At 44.5% G+C, this 27,993-nt stretch overlaps 1 protein-coding gene across 1 annotated transcript; it reads right to left on the bottom strand.

Annotated features, from left to right (window-relative positions):
* Positions 1-14,428: 14,428 nt before the first annotated feature.
* Positions 14,429-27,694, bottom strand: LOC149457362 (gap junction alpha-2 protein-like). The gene is made up of 2 exons (XM_089683831.1): positions 27,588-27,694; positions 14,429-16,637 (listed from the first exon to the last, which is right to left on the bottom strand). The coding sequence occupies exon 2, from the start codon at positions 16,631-16,633 to the stop codon at positions 15,971-15,973; it is 663 nt and encodes a 220-aa protein (XP_089539957.1). The 5' UTR covers positions 16,634-16,637; positions 27,588-27,694; the 3' UTR covers positions 14,429-15,970.
* Between the last annotated feature and the right edge of the window lie 299 nt (positions 27,695-27,993).

The following is a 27,993-nucleotide window of genomic DNA, read 5'->3' as shown; positions in this document are numbered from 1 at the left end:
GCTGATGCGCTTTTGTTTGCATGAGGCAAGAATTGATATCCTATACAAGTTGATGGGAATACATAATCTGCTTGAAACAGGTAAAATGGAAATCAAAATGATGTCAACTTCAGGTTAAATGTACCTGACAATGAATTCTGAATTATCACAGAAGCCTCTCAAACTGATGTCAAGCTGATGCCATTGACACAACCCCAAAACCCCTCATCACTGGTTCTAAAAGAGGTGATCCTAGAAGAGATGCATTGCTTTGGTTGTTACAGAATCCCAGCCATGAAAATCCAACCCTTTTAATAAATTAATCACTTGAGCATTGGAAAAGTCCTTATTACTGAGCACAGAATTTCAATCATCACTTGTACAGGCATTGAGTGGCATTTAGTGCTCACAAATGGTATTGCAGTTCATTTTACAGATAATACAGTATACTCTATATCAGGGGTCTCCAAACTTTCTAGGGCCAGTTTACTGTCCTTCAAACTTTAGGGGGGCCGGACTTTGGCCAGTGGGAGTATAACATGTCCTAGTGTCGCTGGAAATAAACAATGTCCCATTATTGGTATCAATGGGAGGAATAGTGCCTCATCATTGGTGTTAGTAGGAGGAATAGTGCCCCATCATTGGTAATAATGGGAGGAATAGTGTCCCATCATTGATGTCAATGGGAGGAATAATGACCCATTATTGGCGTTAGTGGGAGGAATAGTACCCAATCATTGTCGTTAGTGGGAGGAATAGTGCCCCATCATTGATGTCAATGGGAGGAATAGTGCCCCATCATTGGTATTGATTGGAGGAATAGTGCCCCATCATTGGTATCAATGGAAGGAAAAATGCCCCATTATTGGTGTCAGTGGGAGGAATAGTGCCCCATCATTGGTATCAATGGAAGTAATAGTGCCCCATCATTGGTATCAATGGAAGGAATAGTGCCCCATCATTGGTATCATTTGGAGGAATAGTGCCCCATCATTGGTATCAATGGAAGGAATAGTGCCCCATCATTGGTATCATTTGGAGGAATAGTGCCCCATCATTTGGTATCAATGGAAGGAATAGTGCCCCATCATTGGTGTCAGTGGGAGGAGTAGTGCTCCATTGTCGGTGTCAAGGGCAGGAACTGTTACTGACAGTGGGGGAAATAATGCCTTGAGAGCCAGTTAAAAGCAATAAAACCCGGCACCCTGGGCCACAGTTTTGAGACCATTGCTCTATATAGAGTGTATGCAGATGCTTTGTTAAAGATGGCTTGGTGGATGAATAAATGTTAAACTCCAAATAGGAAGAAGCATAAATTACTAATATTTGGGATACAACAAAAGTAAAAATTGTATTATAATTAAATGTTTGATTATAACTATAATACTACTTTTTTGCATGTATTTGCATGTATAACAGTCACTATTCCGTACTCTTACTCTTGGATCTCTCTGCTGTCTTTGAAACAGTTGACCACCCCCTCCTCCTCAAAAAAACTCTATTTCCTTGGTCTCTGTGACTGTACTCTCCATTGGTTTGCATCTTACCTATCTCACTGTAACTTCAGTGACACTTACAACTCTACTTCTTCTCCTACTCCTCTTACTGTCAGGATCCCCCAAGGATCTGTCCTTGGACCTCTCCTATTCTCAATCTACACTTCTTCCTTGGGTCAGCTGGTAGCTTCCCATGGTTTCCAATACCATTTCTATGCTGATGACACAAATCTATCTCTCTACTCCTCAGCTCACCCCATCAGTTTCCTCACACATCACTAATTTACTAACAGACATATCACACCACTTCCTCAAGAGCAATCTATCCAAAACTGAGCTCATAATATTTCCTCCCCCACGTGCCTCTTCCCCTGATTTCTCTGTCATTATCAATGGCACAGATATCAACCCATCCACACATGCTAAGGTGCACTGTGTCCCTCGGACATAGTGGATCACCGATCAATGGAAAGAGCTCAAGACATCAGCTCTGTCATGTGATAAGCTGTGTCCAATCACAGCTGATCGCATGTAAATAAGTAAATGTCAGATATCAGAATTTCTCTCTTCACGGGCTGTCACGTTGACAGCTTGAGCGGAGAGGAGAGCCGGTAATCGTCATTACTCAGAGGGGACATGTACACTGATCATCAGGGCACTGATGATCAGTGTGCCCTGATGATCAGTGTAGTCCCAGCAGTGCCACCTGTCAGTGCCCATCAATGCCACCTGTCATTGCCCATCAATGCCACCTGCCAGTGCCCATCAGTGCCACATCAATGCCACATATCAGTGCCTACCAGGGCACATCAATGCCACATATCAGTGCCCATCTGAGCTGCCTTTCAGTGCCACCTATCAGTGCCAGTCAGTGCCACCTATCAATGTCAGTCAGTGCCACCTATCAGTGTGCATCAGTGCCACCTATCTGTGCCCGTCAGTGCTGCCTATCAGTGCCACCTAACAGTACCAGTCAGTGCCACCTAACAGTGCCAGTCAGTGTCACCTATCAGTGCCAGTCAGTGTTGCCTATCAGTGCCACCTATCAGTGCCATATATGAGTGCTGCCTTTCAGTGCCCATCAGTGATGCCTGTCAATACCCATCAGTGCCTCCTCATCAGTGCCGCCTATCAGTGCCCATCAGTGCAGCCTATCAGTGCCCATCACTGCAGCCTCATTAGTGCACATCAGTGAAGGAGGAAAATAACTTATTTACAAAAATTGTATAACAGAAACTAAGAAAAAAAATTTTTGTTTTCAAAATTTTCAGTTGTTTTTGGTTTGTTTAGCAAAAAATAAAAAACCCAGAGGTGATTAAATACCACCAAAAGAAAGCTCTATCTGTCTCAAAAAAATTATAAAAATTTCATATGGGTACAGTGTTTCATGACTGCCATTCAAAGTGCGACAGCGCTGAAAGCTGGAAATTGGCCTGGGCAGGAAGGGGGTGTAAGTGCCCTGTAGGCTAGTGGTTAAAGAAGCCTATCCTGTTTTTAACTAATACACTGTGTTTTTACTTTCTCCATCAGCTCGTCCCCCACAGCTATTAGCTTTTGTTAACTTGACCCTCCTTCTTAGATTGTAAGCTCTAACAAGCAGGGCCCTCTGATTCCTTTGTACCAAATTGTATTGTAACCGTACTGTGTGCCTTCATTTTGTAAAACTAACATATTTTTGCTGATTCAGTTTTGGTCCTATACCCACACCGTGATATACTAGGTCAGAGAACAAATATATAGGTTACCCTACCTAAATCGATGGCTGTCTATTTTTGTTGTGCTTCATTTTGTAAAGCACTGTGCAAACTGCTGGCACTATATAAATCTTGAATAATAATAATGATGATAATAATGATGAATATATAATGTGGTCATTGAGTGGCATCTAGTGTTTACCATTGGTATTACAGTTTGATCATTTTACAGAAAATCTCATCAGCATTGATTCCAGCATGCTGCCTGCATAGCAGATAATGAATGGGAAATGTTACTAAGATATCTGACTAGTATGAAAAAAATGCAGTGGCATACAGTGATATTCATCTTGCACAAGTTTAAAGTGTTACTAAACCCACAACAGTAAAATCAGTTTGTATATACAGAAAAGCATGCTTTATATACTCACTGTGGAACCTAAGGGGTTAATCCTCTGCATTGTGTAAAAAGGCTGTTTGAACAAGAGGAGGGGCAGAGAAGAAAGGATCAAATGTCCACCTGATAAGACAGCCTGTACCTGTAGCCACATGCACATGCTCAGTTTAGTGTGTACTGCTAGAGAGGTTTTCTTTTTCCCGATGGGAGGGTGCATGTGATCAGCACAGGGCAAATCATCACTGTCCAGACAGAGGTCAGGGGTTTTTCATCCTCTTAGAGCAGAAAGAAAACTCCTCCTAAAAGCTTTAACCACTGCTCTGCTGAAGTCACAAGACTGCTCTAACTGCTGATGAGAAAATGTATTTAGCAGTTTATATTTACTAAAATAATTGCACTTCCATGCTCTGTGTACTGTGGGAGGCCAGATAGAGTGAATGTGGGGTCCTGGGTTTAGTGACACTTTATCTTTATTGCTTTAATTGCACTTCATTGTTTATCATCTGTAGTAGTAAAGGAGAATTCCATGTTTTTGCAAAAATAAATAAACAAATAAATGGACCCATTTGCAAAAAGAAAAATTGTGTATTTATCATTTGCAAAACACTGCAGTCGTGATCAGTAGATTGCAGGTGCAATCAGGGCCAGTGTTAGACTATTTTGAGCTCTAGACAAGACCAGCTATTGCACCCACCTCCCCCCCCCCCCCCCCACAAAATTTTTTTTTAAAACAGTAGAAAATATTAAATCAACAAAACAAAAGCTGATAATTTTTTTTTCATTTGCAAAATTAAGTGCCATAAGATGCCACCAGCACAGACACGACTGTAGCTGTGGCTGGCAGTGGCAGGGTGACAGTTGAAGTGAGTGAAGGGTGATGGATCCACACTCTGACAGATCCCAGATCCTATTATTATTATTATTATTATACAGTATTTATATAGCGCCAAAATGTTTGCTCAGCCCTGTACATTATAGTGGGGGACAGTACATGAGACAATACAGTAACAATACAATAAACGAGGGGTTCGAGGGCCCTGCTCCTTGGAGCTTACAATCTAGGAGGGAGGGGATAGTGGTACAGGAGGAAATGGCTGTGGGGGATGGAGTGGTAGGAGGAGTGGAGGAGATCGGCTGTTAGGTGAGGGCAGGGTAGGCTTCCCTGAAGAGATGGGTTTTCAGGGTGCGCCTAAAGGTGAGGAGGGTAGGTGACAGTCTGATGGATTGAGGTAGTGAGTTCCAGAGGATGGGGGAAGACCTGGAGAAGTCCTGGAGTCGGGCATGGGAGGAGGGGACCAGGGAACTGGAGAGTAGGAGGTCTTGTGAGGAGCGAAGAGTACGTGTTGGGTGGTATTTGGATATCAGGTCGGTGAGGTAGTTTGGGGCAGTATTATGAATAGCTTTGTATGTCAATGTTAGTAGTTTGAATTTTATGCGTTGGGCAATCGGAAGCCAGTGGAGGGAATGACAGAGGGGGGTGGCAGATACGGAGCGGTTGGTAAGGTGGATGAGTCTGGCTGCTGAGTTCAGGATAGACTGAAGCAGGGAGAGTCTGTGGTGAGGTAAGCTGGTGAGGAGGGAGTTGCAGTAGTCGAGTCGTGAGATAATAAGGGAGTGAATGAGTTGTTCAGTAGTTTCTGGGGTTAGGAACAAACGTATTTTGGAGATGTTGCGGAGGTGGAGCCTGCATGAATTTGCCAGCGATTGGACCTGGGGCTGGAAGGATAGATTGGAGTCTAGAGTGACACCTAGAACTGTGGCTTGCGGGGTGGGACTGATGGTGGCATTATTGGTCGTGATGGAGATTTTAGGGGGGGGAGCGTGGGCTGGGGGGAACACTAGGAGCTCGGTTTTGGAAAGGTTAAATTTGAGGAAGTGGAGTGACATCCAGTCTGATATGTTGTTCAGTAGGCAGGTGATACGGGCGGAGACTGAAGGGGTGAGGCAAGGGGTAGAGAGGTACATTTGCGTGTCGTCGGCGTAGAGGTGATAGTTGAAGCCGTGGGAGTGTATCAGTTGGCCAAGGGAGGAAGTGTAAATGGAGAAGAGAAGGGGCCTGAGGACAGAGCCTTGAGGGACCCCAACAGAGAGGGGGAGAGAGAGGGAAGTGGCAGCGTTATAGGCAACACTGAAGGAGCACTGGGATAGATAGGAGGAGAGCCAGGAGAGAGCGGTGTCTCTGATGCCAAGGGAGTATAGTTTTTTAAGGAGGAGGGGGTGGTCAACTGTGTCGAAGGCCATGGAGAGGTCGAGGAGTAGGAGGACTGAGTAGTGGCCATTAGCTTTGGCGGTTAGCAGGTCGTTGGTGAGTTTGAGTAGAGCGGTTTTGATGGAGTGTAGGGGATGGAAGCCAGACTGTAGGGGATCAAGGAGGTTGTTGTAGTTTAGGTGGGAGCTTAGGCGATTATAGACTAAGCGCTCGAGGTGTTTGGATGTAAATAGCAGCAGGGAGATGGGTCTAAAGTTGTTCAGGTCGGTGGGGTCCAGGGAGGGTTTTTTGAGTATGGGGGTGATGTGTGCGTGCTTTAGTGGGGAGGGGAATGGGCCAGTAGAGAGGGAGACATTGAAGATGTGGGTGAGGAAGCAAAGGATGGAGGAGGAGGGTGACCGTAGGAGTTGTGTGGGGACAGGGTCAAGGGGGCAGGTGGTGAGGCGGGCTTCGGAGAAGACCTTAGTGACCTCTTCAGTGGTAGCAAGGTCGAAGGAGTGGAGTGTTGGGGGGGGGGTTTAGTGTGCGGGATGTTAGGTGGGGTGGGGGTCTGGGCAGTTGCGAGGTCAGAGGAGGGGAGTGTTGAGGGGGTTATCATGGGAGGGAGGCTAGGTGGTGTGGAAGTCTGAGCATTAGCAATGTCCCTACGGGTTGCGTCGATCTTGTTTTGGAAGTGGTTAGCAATCTCGTGGGCGGTGAGTGAGGTATAGGGTGGAGGTGGGGGGGGGGGAGAGAGTAGGGAGTTAAAAGTGGAGAAGAGCCGGCGAGGACTGGAGGAGAGGGTATTGATGAGGTTTACAAAGTAGACTTGTTTGGCAGGGTGGAGGGAGGAGGTGTAGGTGAGGAAGGCAGATTTGTATAGGGTGAACGCTTGTTGTGATCTGGTTTTGCGCCATAATCGCTCCAGCGCACGACTGCATCGTTTAAGATTCTTTTGTGTGGTCATTCTGCCAGGGTTGAAGCGGTTGGGGTCTAATGCTACGTGTGGTTAGGGGTGCTAAGGAGTCTAGGGCGGCTGACAGCGAGTTGTTATAAGCAGTTGTGGCCTGGTCAGGGCAGGACAGTGGAAGGATACTGTCGTAAAGTCGGTCAGCTGCAGAGTGGAGAGGGGAAGGGTTCAGGTTGCAGAGGTTACGTCTGGTGATGGTATGACGTTTGGGAGGGAGGTGTTTGAGGACGGGGAGACGGAGAACGTAATGAGGTTGTGGTCAGAGAGAGGGAAAGGGGTGTTTGTGAGGTTGTGGGGGGTGCAGAGATGAGAGAAAACAAGGTCCAGGTTGTTCCCGTCAGAGTGGGTGGAGGACTGTGTACACTGTGTGAGTGCAAAAGAAGAGGTTAGGTGGAGGAGTTGGGATGTGGCCGGGTTATTGACGTTGATAGGGATATTAAAGTCTCCAAGGATGATGGTGGGTAGCTCTGAGGAGAGGAAGAAGGGTAACCAGGCGGAGAAATCGTCGAGGAAGCGGGATACGGGTCCAAGAGGCTGATAGATTACTGCAATCCTCAGAGGGGTAGGGGAGAATAGCAGGATGCAGTGGGCCTCAAAGGAGGAGAAGGATAGAGGGGGGGTTTGGGAGGACCTGGAAGGTGCTCAGCGGTGACAAGAGCATGCCGACCCCACTACCTCTACGACCGCTCGGTCTGGGTGAATGGGTCCAGACAAGACCTCCATAGGAGAGTGCCGCTGGGGAAGTAGAGTCAGTGTCTTGGATCCAGGTTTTGGTGACCGCTAGGAGGTTGAGGGAGCGGGAGATAAAGAGGTCATGGATGGCGGTGAGGTTGTTGCAAACCGATCGGGCGTTCAGGAGTGCACACGAGAATGGAGGGGTGGTTGTGGGGAGCAGGGGGACAGGTATTAAGTTGAGGGGGTTGCGGCAGTTTGTGGAAGTAGGAGGGTGCCTAGTGGGTGAGTGAGGTGGTGAGGGACCAGGGTTCGGGGAGATGTCCCCGGCGGTTAAGAGAAGAAGAAGGGTGAGAAAGGTGGCATGGGAGCGGGATGTGCAAGAGCGTGTGAGTCTGCTAGTGGTGGCGTGTGGGTCGGTGGGAGAATGGAGTATTAGGAGGAGGTGGTGAGAGCCGTAGTGGGGAGATGGAAGCGGTAAGGGTGCGATGTATAGTTGTTTTGGAGGAGTAGGGGGGTAGAGAGAGGAGATTTTGGGAATGGAGGAGAGGAGTATGAGGAGGAGTACATGTGGTATTTTAGGAGGGTAAACGGAGTGGCGGACAGGTGAGGGAGGTGAGAGGTTCCTCAGGGCGCATTGTTGTAGATAGTCCATTGTGCAGTGGCGTATCACGTTGAAGTAGCTTCTTGTAGCAGGAGTTCTAGTGATTAGGATCTGGGTGGATAGAGATCAGGTAGGTAGGTTGTAGGTTCCAGTTTGCGTGAGTCCCAGATTGGAAGGTTATGAGGGGGGTCGTCAGGTGGGTTGGAGGTCAGGGTAGGGTTGATCATCAGATGGGCTTCAGGTCAGGGCTGGGTTGATCATCTAATGGGCACAGGAGGTCCGGGATGGTAGGCCTCACCGAGGCAGGGCCGTTCTCCGGGGGTAGGGTCTCTCGCCAAGTCTACTTTGGGGGTGGATAGAGGGGCCTTGGGTCAGGGTCGGGCCGCCTCTTGGTAGGCTGTGGCAGGTCTCGCTACTCACAGGGGTAGGCAGGAGGACCTCAGGGCTGGGTCAGGCCGCGATGTGGAAGGCTGAGTCGGGTCTCGCAGGCCGGGTTCGTCTGTGGGTTGCGGGGAGCGTGCCGTAGTGGGTCTTGGCGATCGTTAGACTGCAGGCTCACTGCTGGGTGGATTGCCGGAGGAGCGTGCAGGGGAAGGCCGCGGTAGACCTTGCCAGGCCGGGTGCTGTAGTTGCCTTGGAGGGGGGGTCTAGATGACACCGCTCCACCCTCCTGGTGCCGGTGAGGTTGGGGGGTCTTCATTGCTACCTTCAGTCATTTTTGGTGCGGTGGGAGAGTGGTGGGCAGCTGGGTCATCTGCAGCAGGCTGTGGGTCTTGGATGGAGTAGGCCGCGGCTTGGTAGGAGTGGGCCGCGGCCGGCCCTGCTGGGACGGGCGCTGTAGTGGACTGCCGGAGGCTCGGGGGGGTTATCAGTATCCGCCCCCTGCTGCTGTTGGATCGATGGGTGGGTGGCTAGTCACGGCAGGGCCCAGTGTCTGTAGGTGCTTTAGCCCGCTGTAGGCCACGTGGGAGGTTCGGCTCCGCCCTATTGGATGGAGCTCCGGGCTGTGCGGTGGCAGAGGCACGGAGGGCAGCTGTGCAGCACACGGTGGGGAGTGGGAAGCAGGACAGGAGGGAGCAGGAGCACCGATGGCGGTGGCTTCCCCTCTCGTGGGAGCGATGTCCTCCCCACTCACAGGAGCGGCGGCTTTCCCTCTTGCGGGAGTGGCGGCTTCCCCCTCCCGCGTTGCGTCCAGGGCCTGGTGACCTGGATGTGGCAGGCGGGCCCTGCTTGTCCGATGCCGCCGCGGCAGAGATCTGGCGGAGGTCCGCGCTGAGCTCCAGGTCGTATGGCGGTGGATCGAGGCAGTGGACCAGGTACAGGGAGGATCGGGGGGGGGGGGGGTCAGGAAGGCCTCTGTGCGCCCGCTGTCCCCCCGGTGGGAGTGGGGGAGCCGATCCGGTCGCCATCTTGGCATAGAATTTCCCAGGCAATGTGGGGAGATAAAATGCTGTGACAGCAGGCAGCCGAACTGAGCGATCCCACACAGGACAGATCCGACACAACACACCACCACCAGCACTGACACCGATCAGCAGGCACTAGGATTGTGATGATGTCATCACTCACCGACACATTACACATGTGATGGATGGCCGAGCCACACTCACACAGACACGAGACATCAGAGTCAGACATTACCTTCCTCTACAGTAATCGGCAGCCACCAGCCTGGCTTGCAGTAAGGGACTGAGTCTGAGAGGGACTGAGTCTGAGAGGAACACTGGAAGGAGCAGAAACTCAGCTGCTACACAGGCCTCAGACACCAAGCATCTTCCTCTGTCAATTCTTCCTTCCTTCAGCTACCCCTCCTCTCATCTGAAGGATCATTCATGACGTGGTGGCATCCCACACAGAGAGAGTGCCAGCCTGTGCTGCGCCTAGGCACCCCTAGGTAGCAGAGTGCCCTAGGCGGACGCCTAGTTTGCCTAGTGGAACCACTGGCCCCTGGTGCAATGCTCTGCCTCTTTCAGACTCGTCATCCATCTCAGGTTCATTCCTCTGTACAGAGGAGGAATTATGAACGGACTACAAGTGCAGTGACACCACTGCGCTTACGCTTCATTAAGAACTACTGTCCCTCGTGGTAGCAGTGGCAGATGCCTTTGGATGAATGATGTGGCTTTGTGGGTGGAGCCATGTACAGCCATGCAGATTTCACATTAGACAGTACAGAAGGAAGAAGAACCCTGCGGTCCTGTGACTGGATGGGTGGTTTGGGGGTGGAAGGCTGAGCGCACTGACCATGTTTCATATTATACCCTGGGTCTAAAAGGTGGAGTTAGCTTTCAGGCTTCATTCACTTCCATCGTTGTGGGAACGTGTTCAAAATTGTGTGCTTCCCCATAATGCACAGAAACACACTGTCCTTTTGCAGATGCACGGCGATGTCAATCATTCTTAATGGCACCCCCAGGCATCTTACCACTGTGTGCATGTTTGTTTTGGTGCAGCACAAATTTTAAAATGGGTCAGGAACTTCTTTTGTCTGTTTCTGACATGTAGGCAGCCCATTGAAATGAAGGCGGTGTCCTAAATGTGACCAAGGGAACACGCAAAGATATGTATGCACTTTGTCACACCTGCTATGCGTGAACAGAGCCTTAATGTGACAAGAATTGAAATGTCGAGACAACCTACTAACCATCCCTACTTTTAATAGGGATGCAATATGGGTGGAGTAGTTTGTACAGGGAGGAGGGAAGTGTGTGTGGTGACAAGTGTGTATGGGGAGGAGGACAATGTTTGCAGGGAGGGGGCAGTGTGTACAGGGAGGAGGACAATGGTTACAGGGAGGGGCAGTGTGTACAGGGAGGAGGACAATGGTTACAGGGAGGGGGCAGTGTGTACAGGGAGGAGGACAATGGTTACAGGGAGGAGGACAATGTTTACAGGGAGGAGGACAATGTTTACAGGGAGGGGGCAGTGTGTACAGGGAGGAGGACAATGTTTACAGGGAGGGGGAAGTGTGTACAGGGAGGAGGACAATGTTTACAGGGAGGGGGCAGTGTGTACAGGGAGGAGGACAATGTTTACAGGAGGGGGCAGTGTGTACAGGGAGGAGGACAATGGTTACAGGGAGGGGGCAGTGTGTACAGGGAGGAGGACAATGGTTACAGGGAGGGGGCAGTGTGTACAGGGAGGAGGACAATGGTTACAGGGAGGGGGCAGTGTGTACAGGGAGGAGGACAATGTTTACAGGGAGGGGGCAGTGTGTACAGGGAGGAGGACAATGTTTACAGGGAGGGGGCAGTGTGTACAGTGAGGGAGACAGTGTTTGCAGGGAGGGGACAGTGTGTACAGGGAGGAGGACAATGTTTACAGGGAGGGGGCAGTGTGTACAGGGAGGAGGACAATGTTTACAGGGAGGGGGCAGTGTGTACAGGGAGGAGGACAATGTTTACAGGGAGGGGGCAGTGTGTACAGTGAGGGAGACAATGTTTATAGGGAGGGAGAAATGTGTACAGAGAGGAGGACAATGTTTGCAGGGGAGGGGGCATTATGTAAAAGAAGGGAGACAATGTTTACAGGAAGGGGGTGGTGTGTACAGTGAGGGAGGCAATGTTTATAGGAAGGGAGAAATGTGTACACGGAGGGAGACAATGTTTACAGAGGGGGCAGTGTGTACAAGAATAGAGCACTGTGTATAGGGGAGGGGGCAGTGTATAAAAGGAGGTGGCAGTTTATATAGGCAGGGAACAATGTTTATAGGGAGGTGGGTAGTGTTTACAGGGAGGGGGGCAGTGTGTACAGGGGTGGGGGCAGTGTATGCAGGGAAGGGGACATTGTGTACAATGATGGGGCATATGTACAGGGAGGGAGCAGTCCATACAGGAAAGGGGGCAGAGTGGTAAGTGAGGGGCAGTGTATAAAAGGAGGGGGCAATGTATACCAGCAGGAAACAATGTTTGTAGTAAGGGGCAGTGTGTACAGGGGAGGGGAGCAGTGGGGAAGGGGAAGGGGGCAGAGTGTAAAGTGAGCAAGCAGTGTATACACGGTGGGGACAGAACATACAGGGAGAAGGCAAGTGTACAAAGAGGGGCAGTGTGTAAAGTGAGGAGGCAATGTGTACAGGGAAGGGGGCAATGTGTTCAAGGACAGGGAAGTATGTATAGAGGAGGGGGCAGTGTATAAAAGAAGGGGGCAATGTATACAGGGAGGGGTAGTGTTTACAGGAAGGAGGACAATGTTTTCAGTGGAGGGGACAGTGTGTACAGAGAAGGATGCAGTATGTGAAGGGAAGGGGTCAGTGTGTACAAGGAGGGAGCAATGTGTACAGGAGAGGGGGCAGTGTGTGCAGGGAAGGGGGCATTATCTACATGGAGGGTGAGGCAGCATGTACAGGTTGGAAGGTAGTGTGTAAAGTGAGGGGGCAGAGTGCACAGGGAAGGGGTAAAGTGAGGGGGCATTGTGTGCAGCGAAGGGGGCAGTGTATGGGGGGGGGGGTGAATTTACAGGGTGGGGGGACAGTTTGTAAAGTGAAGGGGCAGTGTGTGCTGGGAAGGGGGCAGAGTATGCAGGGTGGGGGCTTAGGCGAGAATGACAGCTACATGGGCCATCCCCCCCTTCACTCCTTTGAGCCCAGAAGGCTGAAGGACCAGTCTCACAGATCTGCTGTGCTTTGTGCATGTGCTGTGGGGAGCTAGCTGTGAGACATCAGCAAGCCACAACCAGCTCTCAAAAATTAAAGTACCTGAGAATATTTATGACTTTTTTTGCTATTCAACGTGTCCAGTAAAAAAAATTAAAAACTCAAATTTTGTCATAAATGTAGGCCAAAATGTATTCTGCTACATGTCTTTGTTTAAAAGAATCCCAATATCTGTAAATAAATTGTTTTACGTTAAAGTGATAGCGTTTACAAATGGCGGTATAGATACTGGGTTTTTGGGGATTTTTTTACTAGTAATGGCAACGATCAGCGACTTATAGCAGGACTGCAGCAGGCATTCTGACACTGGGGGGAACTGACTTGGTGTCATTGACATCCCCGGTGACACCAATACAGTGATCTGTGCTAATAAAAAGCACTGACACTGTACTAATGGCACTAGGCAAGAAGGGGTTAACATGTGGGGCAATCAAAAGGTTAACTGTGTGCTGTTTCACAGTATGCTGTTTGAGTTCTTTCCACTGTAAGCACAGTGCTTTTGTATGGCTTTGAGATGCAGAGCCATACAAAGCAGTGTGCAGGAGCTGACAGGGGAGAGATCTGTATTGTTTACATACAGGTCTCTCCCACATCGGAGGTACTCAGTGATCACTGGTTGCCGGCGAGTAATCACCAGCCAAACCCAATGTTTGACAACCGAGGCTGCGAATGGTGGCAAGGGTAGGGCGTGCACACTCCCCCTACCCAGAACTGCAAAATCACATATATACGTGATTTTGTGCACCCGTGCCGCCCTGTATTAGAAGTATTTCTGCTATAGGGCGGTGCTGAACCAGTTAAACACAAAACCAAAAATGTTATATATTTCTACTTATCAGCTCTTAGATGTGGTGGTTGCATTATTATTGTTTTTAAAGCTTTTTCTCTTTCTTTTCACCTGGTGATCCTGCCAGTATGTCTGTTATTTTTCAGCTTCCTTTAACAAACCAAACTGTCCAGCAGAAGTGTCAGTTAGAGGGTTGAAACAAACCATTTAACACTGACATTGGTGCTTGCAGTGATCGGCTTTTATTTACATATGTAAAACCTTTATCCAAGAAAGGGGAGGGGGAAATCCACCTAAATCTGATGCATCTAACACTACCCTCTCCACAGGATGACAATGCTTCTGTCCAAAGGTGATTCCATCACTCATCCATCCAGAGTGGGAACACTATAAGCAGCAAGCAGTTGAAATGTCACAAGAGAGGTGCCCATTGCTTCTTTTCCCTAGAACCCCAACTGTACCCCCCCCCCCCCCCCCCGTTTAGTCTGGGCCCAATAGTAATCACAAGGGGTGCTATGGCAGCAGTTCCACTATTACAGTTATATTAAATAATAGTGTAATCCTATTATAAGATGTCTTAGCCACCTACAATACATAGAATAAAGTAGACTTCAATTATATGTAGGCCTGACAATCATACAGGTATGTTATATTGTTACCAGGGGCAGACTGACAACTCATGGGGCCCCCGGGCAATAGGGGATCATGGGGCCCCTGTATCCTTGCCCAAACTCAAAAAAGCCTATGAAAGAGGTACCAGGGGCATCTCATGGGGCCCCCTACTGACCCCGGGCCCTCAGGCAGTGCCCGAGTCTCCAAATGGTCAGTCTGCCCCTGATTGTTACTATTTTTGAACAAGCCAATATTGTCTTCATTGTACAGATGTGTACATTATGGCTCACACTTAGGGTAGGGAGAGTAGAAGGTCAAATGTTATTGACTGTTGTTTGTCTGTCTGGAAAAGATGTAATGCAAAAAATATATAACACCTTTTAATAAAGAAGTTATTTATTTAAAAAAAAAATGTGTAAAGTGCAATTGCAAAGTACAGGGTCACAATCCATACTTCAACCACTGTCATTTGTAAAAGTTATGACTTTACATGTTTATAGTACTCTTCTATATAAGAAGTGTCATTATCAAGCTATCACAGCCGGGTGCCCACACTGAAGATGCTCCTGGAACACAGGACGGCCGGTGAAAGGGGACACGCACCGTGGGACACAGGGACAGGTAAGTAGCTGTTTTTTTAAAAGTCAGCAAATACAGTTTTTGTAGCTACCGACTTATTTTTTGACACGGTGAGTGGAACTCCGCTTTAAGGCCTTATGCACAAGGAGCAGAAAAAAAGCTGCTTCTAAAGGCTTTTTTTCATTTTTTTATGCCTCTGAATGCAGCTCCATTTCAGACTAATGTGTCTATGCACATTCTGGCGTTCTGGCATAGATGCACACGTATGAACGTAAATTCATTCTAGAAAAAGTAAGGGCTAGAAAAAAAAAATAAGTTTACCCTTATTTGCATCTAAATGCCATACATTTATTTATTTATTTCAGGTACTTATATAGTGCTGTCAATTTACGCAGCGCTTTACATATATATTGTACATTCACATCAGTCCCTAACCCTCAAGGGGTGTACAATCTAAGGTCCCTAACTTACATTCCTACATACACATACTAGGGCCAATTTAAACAGGATCCAATTAACCTAGCAGCATGTCTGTGGAGTGGGAGGAAACTGGAGTACCCAGAGGAAACCCAGGCAGGTACAGGGAGAAAATGAAAAAACTCCAGGCAGGTGGTGCTGTTTGCTGGGATTTGAACAAATGACCCTAGTGCTGCCAGATTGAAGTGCTAACCATTTAGCCACTGTGCTGCCCGCATGTAATTACACATATTTTATGTTTGATTGAGGTGTCAGATCCAGCATAGATAGAAGTATTTTAATAAGCCTGTGTGCGTGAAGTCTAGTGCTCAACTCCAGCCTTACCTTTAGTCTTGCATTATTCTGCAGGCTCCTCTCCTATACTGAAATTGCTTAGTCTGATTTCACTGCATGAGAAGGGTCAGCAAGTCAGATAAAGACCATCTCATTTTCTGACACCTCCAGTATCATCTAGCCCTTTTCTCCTCCAGCATGACTTCCCTGGCCTGCTCCTTTCATACATTGTATTTCAGTTCTTTCAGTCATAAAGGGACATCCTGGGACATACGTATATAGGAGTCTTGGGACATATGTATATAGGAGTATATTCGTTGGGGGCAGATGTGTTGCGCATTCCTCCTTAAAATGTGTAGGGACACACCAGAAGCCCAGAACAGCATAATGGCAGCTGACACCTCCAGTGTGTCCCTGCATCAATTCTAGCAAGCAAAATAAAAAGAGCAAGCACTCCAATCAAGGTAAAATAGAAGCAGATTAAACTTTAACTTTAATGATTTTAGGAATAAAGATTATGGTTTTGTTTCATTTATGTTGACATACATGTGCTTATGTAGATAAAATATTATGCAGGGCACCACTAAGCATTTAATTATCTGTTTTCTTCTTAATGGATAAAAGAAGCTCTACTAACAGTAATAGGATGGACACACCTGTCAGTGACGCCATAATAGTGATGAAGGTATTTTTTCTCCAGGCATTTGGGTAAAAACAGTCAACTTGCATGGGACATGCTAGAGCCTCACACACATAGTGATTTGAAAACAGAAAACCTATGCTATACCGTTGTCCAACCAAGAAGCAGATTTCAAGAACCAATTTAAACAACAGGCACATGATATAATATTTCTTGGACGGTGAAGAAATTTTTGATGATTTCATTGAGCTGGCAATATTTCCTGGAGATTTTTCATTGGAAAGCCAGTTTTCTTCCACTGCAGTAGATACTTCCAGCCCAGGATGGGTAAGGAAAGAGAAAAACCATAGCCAAGTTGGAGCAGTAACCAGTAAGATCTGACAGAACCAGTAGTGTGGATGTGTAATTGGGTTTTCCTGATTCACGCACGATGTTGTGCAACCAGGCTGTTGAGTGTTGCAACTAAAGGAAGATTCTTCATTCTTCCATAGTGAATTCACCACAAGAAGTAGAGTCAGCACCCGGATAACGAAAAGCACAGGAAGCCACACTCTGCCCACTACAGTAGTACATTTCAGAATAATATTCAGCCTTGCCATCAATGATAGTGCCATCTCCCTATAAGACAAGATGTGCAGAAATCACTAACACCGTAAATGTGATATTTGAGTTCTAACAGACGTGATAGAACAAAAGACTGACATGTTTCAGAATTTCCCAAGAAACCTAAAAACGTCAGATTGTTGGAAGCTTCCTTACACTAACTGTAACAGAATCTTCTGTGGATCACTGAAATTATTTTATAGGATGGGAACACAATCAGTTTGAGATGTCTAAAATGATAGTGATAATTAAAAAAAAATCTTTCATTTTTCCAAGTCAGCATAGAGCATAGGATACATATATTTACTGGACATTTACTTTAACCATTATAGCTCTGGAAGGTTTTACCTGCTTCTCGACTAGGCCATTTTTTTGCACTACTTTAACCAGCAATTGCTTGGGCATACAACACTGTACCCAAATGAAATGTATATCATTTTTTCACAAAAATATAGCTTTGTTTTGATGGCATTTGCTCACCAGTGGGTTTTTAATTTTTTATTATATAAATGAATAAAAAAACTGAAAATGTTGGGGAAAAAAAACTTTATTTCTTTCTGTTATAAAGCATGTCCAATAAAAAGAAAAAAAAATTTTTTTTCAATAAATTTAGGCCAAAATGTATTCTGCTAATAAATCCCAATAAGTGTATATTAATTGGTTTTGTGAGAGATATAGCAGGTACAAACTATAGTATAAGTACTTAGAATTGTAACTTGAATTTACACAGCTATGATGCTATACAAGTAATGGCTGTGATCAGCGACTTACAGTGGGACTGTGATGGTGTGGCGGGCAATCTGGCAATATCTGACTCTGTCTGGGAGGGACACAAACTGACTCTGACATCAATAGTGACACTCGGGCTTGGTTCACACCTATGAAGTTTGCATTTGATCCAGTTCTCTAATGCTTTTTTGCAGTGCAAGTTGCATTTTTTGATGTTTTTGCATTTTTTTTGTTTTTTATGCTTTTTTTTTTTTTGCTAATTTGATGCTGGGCAGATTAAAAAACACTAAACGCATCAAAAGCGTATCAGAAACATGTCAAACACACTACATGCTTTTCTCCAGCATCCCCATTGAAGTCTATTAAACCAAAAATGCACAGTTTTGCATTTAAAAAAATTCCTGACTCTTTCCAAAAACACAGCAGCTAAAAAAAAAAAAGTAGAGATTTGAACGTGTCCTATAGGAAGCCATGTTACAGTTGCAAGAAAAAGTATGTGAACCCCTTGGGATTACATGGAGTTTTGCATGAATTGGGCATAAAATGTGCTCTGAACGTCATCTAAGTCACAACAATAGAAGAACACAGTCTGCTGAACATAATACTACACAAACATTAGATGTTGCCATGGTTTAATTGCACATAACATGTAAACATTCACAGTGCAGGGAGGAAAAAGTATGTGAGGCCCTAGCTTAATGACTTCTCCCAGAGCTAATTGGAGCCAGGAGTGAGCCAACCTTGACTCCAATCAGTGTGATGATATTGGATGTGTTGCTGACAGCTGTCCTGCCCTTAAAAAACACACACCTGTTTTGGGTTTACTGGTTTCAAGAAGCACTGTCTGATGTGAACCATGCCTCGCAGAAAAGAGCTCTCAGAAGACCTAAGATCAAGAATTGTTGACTTGCATGAAGCTGGAAAGGGTTACAAAAGTATCTCCAAAAGCCTTGATGTTCACGTGTCCACGGTAAGACAGACTGTCTACAAATGGAGAAAGTTTAGCACTGTTGCTACTCTCCCTATGCGTGGTCGTCCTGTACAAATGACTGCAAGCGCACACCACAGAATGCTGCATGAAGTAAAGAAGAATCCCAGAGTGTCAGCTAAAGACCTACAGAAATCTCTGGCACATGCTAACATTTTTGTTGACACATCTACAATAAGGAAAACATTAAACAAGAATGGAGTACATGGGAGGACACCACGGAGGAAGCCATTGCTGTCCGAAAAGAATATTGCAGCACGTTTTGAAGTTTGCAAAAGAGCACCTGGATGTTCCACAGCACTACTGGCAAAATATACTGTGGACAGTACTATGTGTGGAGAAAAAAAGGCACAGCACACCAACATCAAAACCTCATCCCCACTGTAAAACATGGCGGAGGGAGCATCATGGTTTGGGGCTGCTTTGCTGCCTCAGGGCCTGGACGGATTGTTGTCATTGATGGGAAAATGAATTCCAGAGTTTATCAAGACATTTTGCAGCAAAACGTACGACCATCTGTCCTCCAACTGAAGCTCCGCAGAGGATGGGTGATGCAACAGGACAATGACCCAAAGCATACAAGTAATTCAACAAAACAATGGCTGCAACAGCACAGAATACGCCTTCTGGAGTGGCCCAGTCAGAGTCCTGACCTCAACCCGATTGAAATGCTGTGGCATGACCTTAAGAGAGCGATTCACACCAGACATCCCAAGAATATTGCTACACTGAAACAGTTTTGTGAAGAGGAGTGGTCCAAAATGACTCCAGATCGTTGTGCAGGTCTGATCTGCAACTACAGGAAACGTTTGGTTGAGGTTATTGCTGCCAAAGGAGGGTCAACCAGTTATTAAGTCCAAAGGTTCACATACTTTTTCCTCCCTGCACTGTGAATGTTTACATGTTATGTGCAGTTAAACCATGGCAACAACTAATGTTTGTGTAGTATTATGTTCAGCAGACTGTGTTCTTCTATTGTTGTGACTTAGATGACGTTCAGAGCACATTTTATGCCCAATTCATGCAAAACTCCACGTAATCCCAAGGGGTTCACATACTTTTTCTTGCAACTGTAAATGGACTGTAGTGTGTTTCTGCAAAAAGCATGAAAAAATGCATAGGCGTGAGCCAGGCCTAACACAGTGATCAGTGCTAATACTGTACTAATGACACTGGCTGGGAAGGTTTATCTAGGGGCAGTCAAGGGGTCAATTGTGTGCCTAACAATGTGTTTTGTGTGTAAAATGTATGGCTTTTGCTATACTGTATGGCTTTTTGTTCCTGTGCTTGCTTTGACTGATCCCTGCTCCTTGTAAACAGAGTTTTGTGTTTTGTAAACACAGAACTCTGTATGTGATTGAACACAGCACATCAGCTGATTCCAGCCAAAATCATTGCCCCAAACCATGCATGTACTGCAGGCAGCAAATAGTTAATATATGATTTAAGCCAGTCATAGATATAGGTGTTTGCATGATTTGGGTGCGCACCCCAGCCAAATTGTGTGCATATTGGGTGTGCATTCTATACTGTCATATATGTGCATCTGGCAATATTAAAATTGTTAACATTTAAATTCTGAAGGTTACACAATAGAATGTGTATGGGGATATACGAAAACTCATACAAAGTTTCATATATAATATACAGAGTTGTAATTGGCTTTGAAGCACTAGTAAATCGCAACCATTTAAAAAAAAAACCTGCAAGGCAATGGCATAATGTGCTATTATGCATTGCATACTACCACATTATGTGAAACTTACCTTAAAACAAAGTCTTCCAGCAGTGCTGACAGGGCTTCCATCTTCACCCGGTCCTTCTTCAGGGTTTGCGGGCTCTGGCAGCATGAATGGCTGAGCCGCGATGACATCACTTCCGTACATGCAGCACACCGCTCTGAAGGAATGATATGGACATGCCGTTCCTTCAGAGCGCATGCGCAAGTGCTCTGCACAGGCAAGATTCTCCTACGATGCATGTTTAGGAGATAATTACAGTACCTACAGGTAAGCCTTATTATAGGCTTACCTGTAGGTACAAGTACAAAAACTTACTTTATGACCACTTTAAGCCCGTGGTTTGGAGAACACCTACACAGGTCTTGGTCTTAGGTGTCACAATTTAATTGGAGTACATAGCTGTCCTTTCCTTGTTCTCTTCATACCTGGCTAGTGCAGTGCATCATAATTATTATATTACATATAACATCAAATATATGTGCAGTGCAATCATAAACACAAGCAATACAATTACAATTGAAATTAAGAGTCCATGTGATTTGAAATGAGCAGAAACACCAGTGATGTCAGTCCAAACTTCCCATAAATATGAAAGATCATATGTCATCCGATGAAATCCTTCTTGTGGGAAGAGAGATGGATCCCATCACCCAGAAGAACACTCCAGGCCTCTCACCTTACTTGTATGACCACTGATCTAACAGGCAGGTCATAAAGTGCCTTCCCAAACAAATAACAGACTTCCAATGATGCCAATGGAGGTCCTCTTCAGCTTATCATCCAATAAATGGTATATAAACGAATGGGAGCAAAAATGAAAAAATAGTGCTCTCTGCTAGATATTCCAAATAATTTATTGAACAGAATCTCACTCACAAAAGAAGCACGTGCATCAAAGTGCAAACAACGGTACCAATAAAAATCTCCGGTATGTCCTGGGTGGGACTTCGTCAGTGTCTTTCCCGCCCAGGATGTAACACGTACGGGAGGAGTCACACATGCTGACGTTACCCGCAGCCATCTCGGTACTCTGATGTGAGCTTGTCTTTTCAGCACTGTTCATTGCACTTGGACACAAGTGCTTCTTTTGTGAGTGATCTTCTGTTCAATAAATTATTTGGTATATCTAGCAGAGAGCACTATTTTTTTCATTTTTGCTCCCATTCGGTTATATAAGTTTGGAGTGACATCACTGGTGTTTCTGCTCATTTCAAATCACATGGACTTTTAATTTCAATTGTATTGCTTATGTTTATGATTGCGCTGCACCTATATTTGATGTTATATACTTTTTTAGGTATTGTGGAATATACCTTGTGGTGCTTGGCTTCCATGTTGGAGGGTTCTGTGGGTTTTTGTTTGCGCTGATATTTATAGTTTTTAATTATACTGCACATGCCTTCAGTGTAGTGTCCAGAAATAAGTCCAAAATGAAACAGATTACAGAGAATGATTGCATATGAGGAAGCAATCTCTAGAATTTCTTTACATATGTATACCAATTGGGAACTAGCCTAAGCCATGAACTAGCCATGAACATCTAACAGGATTGTAATTCCTTTATATAGCTTGATATGAGCCTAGTGTCTACAATATAACAGAAATAAGAAGAATCTAATACAGTGGTTCTCAACCTTTCTAGCGCCGCGACCCCTTAATACAGTTCCTCATGTTGTGGTGACCCCCAACCATAAAATTATTTTCGTTGCTACTTCATAACTGTAATTTTGCAGTAGGAGGAATAGTGCCACGTCATTGGTGTCATTGGGAGGAATAGTGCCCCATCATTGGTATCAGTGGGAGGAATAGTGCCCCGTCATTGGTGTCAGTGGGAGGAATAGTGCCCCCTTCATTGGTGTCAGTGGGAGGAATCGTGCCCCGTCATTGGTGTCAGTGGGAGGAATAGTGCCCCGTCATTGGTGTCAGTGGGAGGAATAGTGCCCCGTCATTGGTGTCAGTGGGAGGAATAGTGCCCCGTCATTGGTGTCAGTGGGAGGAATAGTGCTCCATCATCGGTGTCAGTGGGAGGAATAGTGCCCCATCATTGGTGTCAGTGGGAGGAGGAATAGTGCCCCATCATTGGTGTCAGTGGGGGGAGGAATAGTGCCCCATCATAGGTGTCAGTGGGGGGAATAGTGCCCCATCATTGGTGTCAGTGGGGGGAATAGTGCCCCATCATAGGTGTCAGTGGGGGGAGGAATAGTGCCCCATCATAGGTGTCAGTGGGGGGAGGAATAGTGCCCCATCCTTGGTGTCAGTGGGGGGAGGAATAGTGCCCCATCCTTGGTGTCAGTGGGGGGAGGAATAGTGCCCCATCCTTGGTGTCAGTGGGGGGAGGAATAGTGCCCCATCCTTGGTGTCAGTGGGGGGAGGAATAGTGCCCCATCCTTGGTGTCAGTGGGGGGAGGAATAGTGCCCCATCCTTGGTGTCAGTGGGGGGAGGAATTGTGCCCCATCGTTGGTGTCAGTGGGGGAGGAATCGTGCCCCATCCTTGGTGTCAGTGGGGGAGGAATAGTGCCCCATCGTTGGTGTCATTTGGGGGAGGAATAGTGCCCCATCGTTGGTGTCAGTGGGAGGAATAGTGCCCCATCATTGGTGTCAGTGGGAGGAATAGTGTCCCATCGTTGGTGTCAGTGGGAGGAATAGTGCCCCATCATTGGTATTAGTGACACCAATGATGGGGCACTATTCCCACTGACACCAATGATACTTACCTTGCAGACCCCTGCTCCAGCCTGGGCTCGCTTGCTCCCTCCCTCTCCCATGGTACCGACACTTACCTGTCAGATGTCTTCCTTCTCCGGCCGCTCTCCTCCTCTTCACTCGCTCGATCTTCGCGGTGCCGCTCGGCTCCTCCTCTCCAAGCTCCACCTCCTTGCCGGTGATTGGCCGCCTGTGTGCCTCTCCTGAGCTACAGTGCCGGCGGCCAATCACAGGCGAGGATTGATCTCGAGGTGTGTCCAGATGACAGGGGCGGCATGTCATCCCGCCCACACCTGGAGACGGCGGTGGCGGCGGCGAGGAGCGGTGTCTCGGTTCCTAAGACCATCGGAAATATGTGTTTTCCGATGGTCTTAGGCGACCCCTGTGGAAGCGTCGTTCGACCCCCAAAGGGGTCGCGACCCCCAGGTTGAGAACCGCTGATCTAATATGTTTTAAAAGTGCCCTTTCACTTTAATAATTTCAATGTTATTTTTTTCTTGTGGTGTGTGATTTAAAAAAGGCTGAAATACTATATAATGCGGTTAGGGACAGATATCTGAGCCTGGATGCAGCTGTCTGCATCCAGGCTTGGACATCATCATAACCACAGCTATCCACTCTTTGTGCAGCTGCATGTCATTAGCAGTAGCCACTATCATTTATTTATTTCAGGTACTTATATAGCGCCGTCAATTTATGCAGCGCTTTACACATATATATTGTACATTCACATCAGTCCCTAACCCTAAGGGGTGTACAATCTAAGGTCCCTAACTCACATTCATACATACAGTACACATATTAGGGCCAATTTATACAGGATCCAATTAAGCTACCAGCATGTCTTTGGAGGGCGGGAGGAAACCGGAGTACCGGGAGGAAATCCACGCAGGCACAGGGAGAACATGCAAACTCCAGGCAGGTGGTGCTGTGGCTGGGATTCAAGCCAATGACCCTAGTAGTGCCAGGCGGAAATGCTAACCATTTAGTCACTGTGCTGCCCCGTCATCCCGCCATTAATTTAAATGGACTGAGCGGCTGTTGCTAATTTATAAATCAATGTATTTCTCTGGGTCAAAAAAATTGACCTTCAAAACACAAACTGCGCTAAATGAAAAAATTTTAAATATACCCCAGAATAAATGAAATTAAATACATGATTAGCTGCCACATTCCATTATAAAAAATTATTAACAAATCATATTTTATAATTTGAAAATATTAGATGGAGATGTTTTGTAACATTTATACAAAAAGGATATTCCCAGAATTGTTTGGATCAAGTAGAAAGGGAGGCTTTGGAGATACCTAGAGAACAATGTCTGATGGATAAACAAAAGATCATGGAAGATCAACATCAATGGAGTTTTTTGTCTGGCTACCATTGTCAGTATAAGGATGTGGAATTTATTTTTAAAAAACATTGGCACGTTCTGTTGATGGACAAAACATTGAGTATTACTCCACCTGAAATACCCAAATTCATCTACAGAAGAGCTCCTAATTTTGGGGAAAAAATTGTTTGGAAAATTATAGATGCCCCTAAAACGACATCTATGTTCCCCCATAAAAAAGGATTCAAAACATGTGGTAAGTGTAAAGCTTGCTGCACAGTTAAAGACAATAAAGCTTATATTACTACATTTATATCTAATACTGTGGGACTTGAGTTCACCATATCAGAGTTTATTACTTGTGATCCTACAGTGTCCATGTAACCTCATTTATGTAGGACGAACTAAACGACCTCTAAAAATACGTATAGCCGAAAACAGCAAAAATATCAAAATTGGGTTTAAAGACCACGTTGCATCAGAACATTTTGCTAAATATCATCATAGAGACGCTTCTACATTAAAATTTTGGGGAGTAGACTGGATACCTCCAAAATAGCGAGGATCCAATAGGGTTAAAGATTTATCACAGAGAGAGACAAAATGGATTTTTCTTCTCAAATCACTAACACCAGGGGGTTTAAATGTTGAACTGGACATAAAATGCTTCATTAGTGACTCTTCAAGTTTAATACGATCTGTACAGGGGATAAATAAAATTGATCATTAATATAATTGATCGTTTAAAATAAATGTCAACAGTGTTTAAAATAAATGTCAACAGTAATTAAAATTAGATTCAAAATAAGTATCAACAGGTACTATAAATAAATTAATTTTGTGACTATCACAAGAATTTAAATTATTTATATATTTTATATATATTTAGAATTTGTTTATGATTTTTTTGGGTATTGTTGATTATATATATATATATATATATATATATATATACATATATATATATATATATATAGTGATAGATCTGAGTAGTGCGCACGCACATATATATATATATAACTTTGCTTGCCCTTCACTATGGTATCAATGGTGGAGGACTTCCGCCAGGTTAAGGGCATATAAGGCAAATAGTATTGACGGATCGTGGCAACCAATTATCATGTCTGTGAGTCGATCGTACACACTATAAAAGTGTGAAGCCGCACCGCATAGCCACTCCCTATGATTAAGTCCGGAAGTGACGAAACACGTCAGGGATTGGTTAAGCGGCAACCGGAAAGTATGAACATTGGAACAGGAAGTGACACGGGACTGTCCGAGAGCAAAGACCGGCAGTGGTGAGAGCATTGTGCGGTGTTCCCTCTCTGACACTACTGATACATGCATATTTTCATATCTTTGGGCTTGTTTTATTCCATTATTTTGTAAGTGAGATTCTTGGGTAGAGAGTAAATGATTTTAAATAGTATTGCACCATGTCTGGACTCTATCTTTTTTCTTTTATGTGATGTTTGTGGAGAGTTACCATCAGAGGCAGTAATATATTGGAAAATTTGAATCATTCCTGGGAGGAATTGTTTTGTGATATGAGAAATCATCTTTACTCTGAAGGAACATATATACATATAAAAGCACATTTGCCAACCATGAGAATGGAAGGCAAATTATTTTGGTGAGTGCACACGTGAAGGGGGAGCACGGCACATTGGAAATGTATTTAACCAGTCACGTGATTTTCTGGCAATTTTGATTTAGTTCATATGGTGATTACAGAAGGACTTTAATTTATGGACTTTTTTGTTGATTATCACTTTATTATTTACAGAGCGCTGCAATTATATTTTATAATTTTGGAATTATAAAATATGGGCTGTTGCTAATTGCATGCCCCGATCGTTCCAGCCGCAAGAATCCAGTGGCGACAGCTCATGAATGTGACCTTAGTGTATTTTTACTGACAGAAGGTTCTAACCATTTCCTACTACATCTAAAACTAAGAAAAAAAAAGTTTTGGCTGGACATACATTTAAGTTTAAATGCTGTTTTTTTATTTCTGTACTTTCTAATTTACTAACATGGAACAAGTATGCAAATCATAAACTCCTGCTGGTGAGCCCTCTAGTGCTCTACTCTATAATTCTTTTCACTTTTCCCACTATGGTCACACAGTGGTCACACTATTTGCTCATTTTGCAATCTGAAATATGTACCCCTAAATATTTTTCCTCTGTAAATCCGGCCAACACCATACACCTAATATTATACTCTATCAGAGAATTATTTTTCCCTACGTGCATTATTTTGTATTTAGAAACGTTGACATGACATTTAGCATTGTTTTGACCAATCTTACAGTAATGCAAAATCATGTTTTATGTTACAAAACATCTCTAGGAATATCAACCCCAGGAAAAAGACAAACCTTGAGCACCAATCCTGTAGGCCCCATTCACACCTGAGCATTTTGTAGTTGCAAAATGTTCAGGGGGAAAAAAAATCAATATTACTCTATGGAGATTGTTCACATCTCCACTCCAAGTCACCTGAAGCAGAATGCCGGACGCTCAAAAGAGTTTTGAAGCTACATTTGTAGCACATATTGGTGCATTTGTATTCTCACAGAAAAGAATAGAAATGCGTGATTGGCAATTTTTTGCATGCTTTTGCGCATTTTGCGTGATTTTCTGCTCGAATGAAAATATGTTAAAAAAAATAGCAATACTATATGAATAAATAAATGTAACAAATAAAATAAATATGTATATAAATAAAAAAACATGATAAATAATATATAAATAAATAATAATTAACCCCTGTCTTAAAAAAAAATTAATGAAATATATTATTATTATTACTAATAATAATAATCACCCACACAAAAATACATTATTATCAATAACAACAACAATAATAATAATATCAGTAATAATAATAATAATAATAAAAAAAATCATATTGTTTTATAACTTTTTAAAGTTTTAGGGGTTAAGGTTATGGGTTAATTATTATTATTTATTATTACAAGTATTTATGATTATTTTTATTTAATTCTTTTTTTATGTTACATTTATTCAATTATTATTATTATTATTAGTATTATCACTTTAACAAAAAATAATAAATAAATAATACATTAATAAAATAATTAATACATTATTATTAAAAATAATAATAATAATAAAAAAAGAAATAAAAGCTGATGAAAAAGCTGAAGCAAAAAACCTAGGAACAAATGATGCAACAGATGATATTTTTCACTATTAGCTAATAAAAAAATGCCAAAGCTCAAAAGCAGCTAAAAACGTATGAAAATGTGCAAAAAAAAGCAAAAATTGCGGCAAAATATGTGCAAAAAACGCTACACTCAGACGTGAATGGAGCTTAATAATCAGACCCCTCAGACTCTTCTATAATGCATGAAAAAAAAACATTTTTAAGACATAAACCTGTAACGTAAAATATGTCTGTTCTGAGATAGAACAGAGTATTGATCTGTTCCTTACATACCTAGGAAAGGTAATGTCCGATGCAGCAGGAAAAGGACTGAGAGGATTGCCGTAGTCAGTAGCACGATCTCTAAACAATACTTTCTTCCTCCTTATTAATATACTGAGAATCTTTCCTTGGAAAAGACGTTGCATGGAGGAGGGGCAAGAAGTATGTTGTAAGATCTTCATTATTTCCAAATTTAGACACAAGGCACATTAACCACAGTACTCTGTTAAAATGCTAATTCTTATAGTAGAATTAAAGGAAAAACATTTTTTTTCATTTTGGATAGAGTAAGGGAGGGATACCACCATAGCCAAAACAAGTATTAGGAAATGCCTGCAAAGTGAGGGAATCCGTAGTTCTCGCCAGGATTGCAAGCATTAGTATCCCCCATAAGAGGATTTTCCCTCTACTCCTGTTC

The sequence above is a fragment of the Staurois parvus genome, unplaced genomic scaffold, assembly GCF_062004578.1.
Source record: "Staurois parvus isolate SC_StPar_1 unplaced genomic scaffold, SC_StPar_1.0 ptg000324l, whole genome shotgun sequence".
Taxonomy (NCBI): Eukaryota; Metazoa; Chordata; class Amphibia; order Anura; family Ranidae; genus Staurois; species Staurois parvus.
This window is presented reverse-complemented; position numbering and strand designations above follow the sequence as displayed.

What these genes read in the sequence shown, in the direction of transcription:
- LOC149457362 (XM_089683831.1), bottom strand. Translation starts at nt 16,633, where the DNA reads ATGGCACTATCATTGATGGCAAGGCTGAATATTATTCTGAAATGTACT.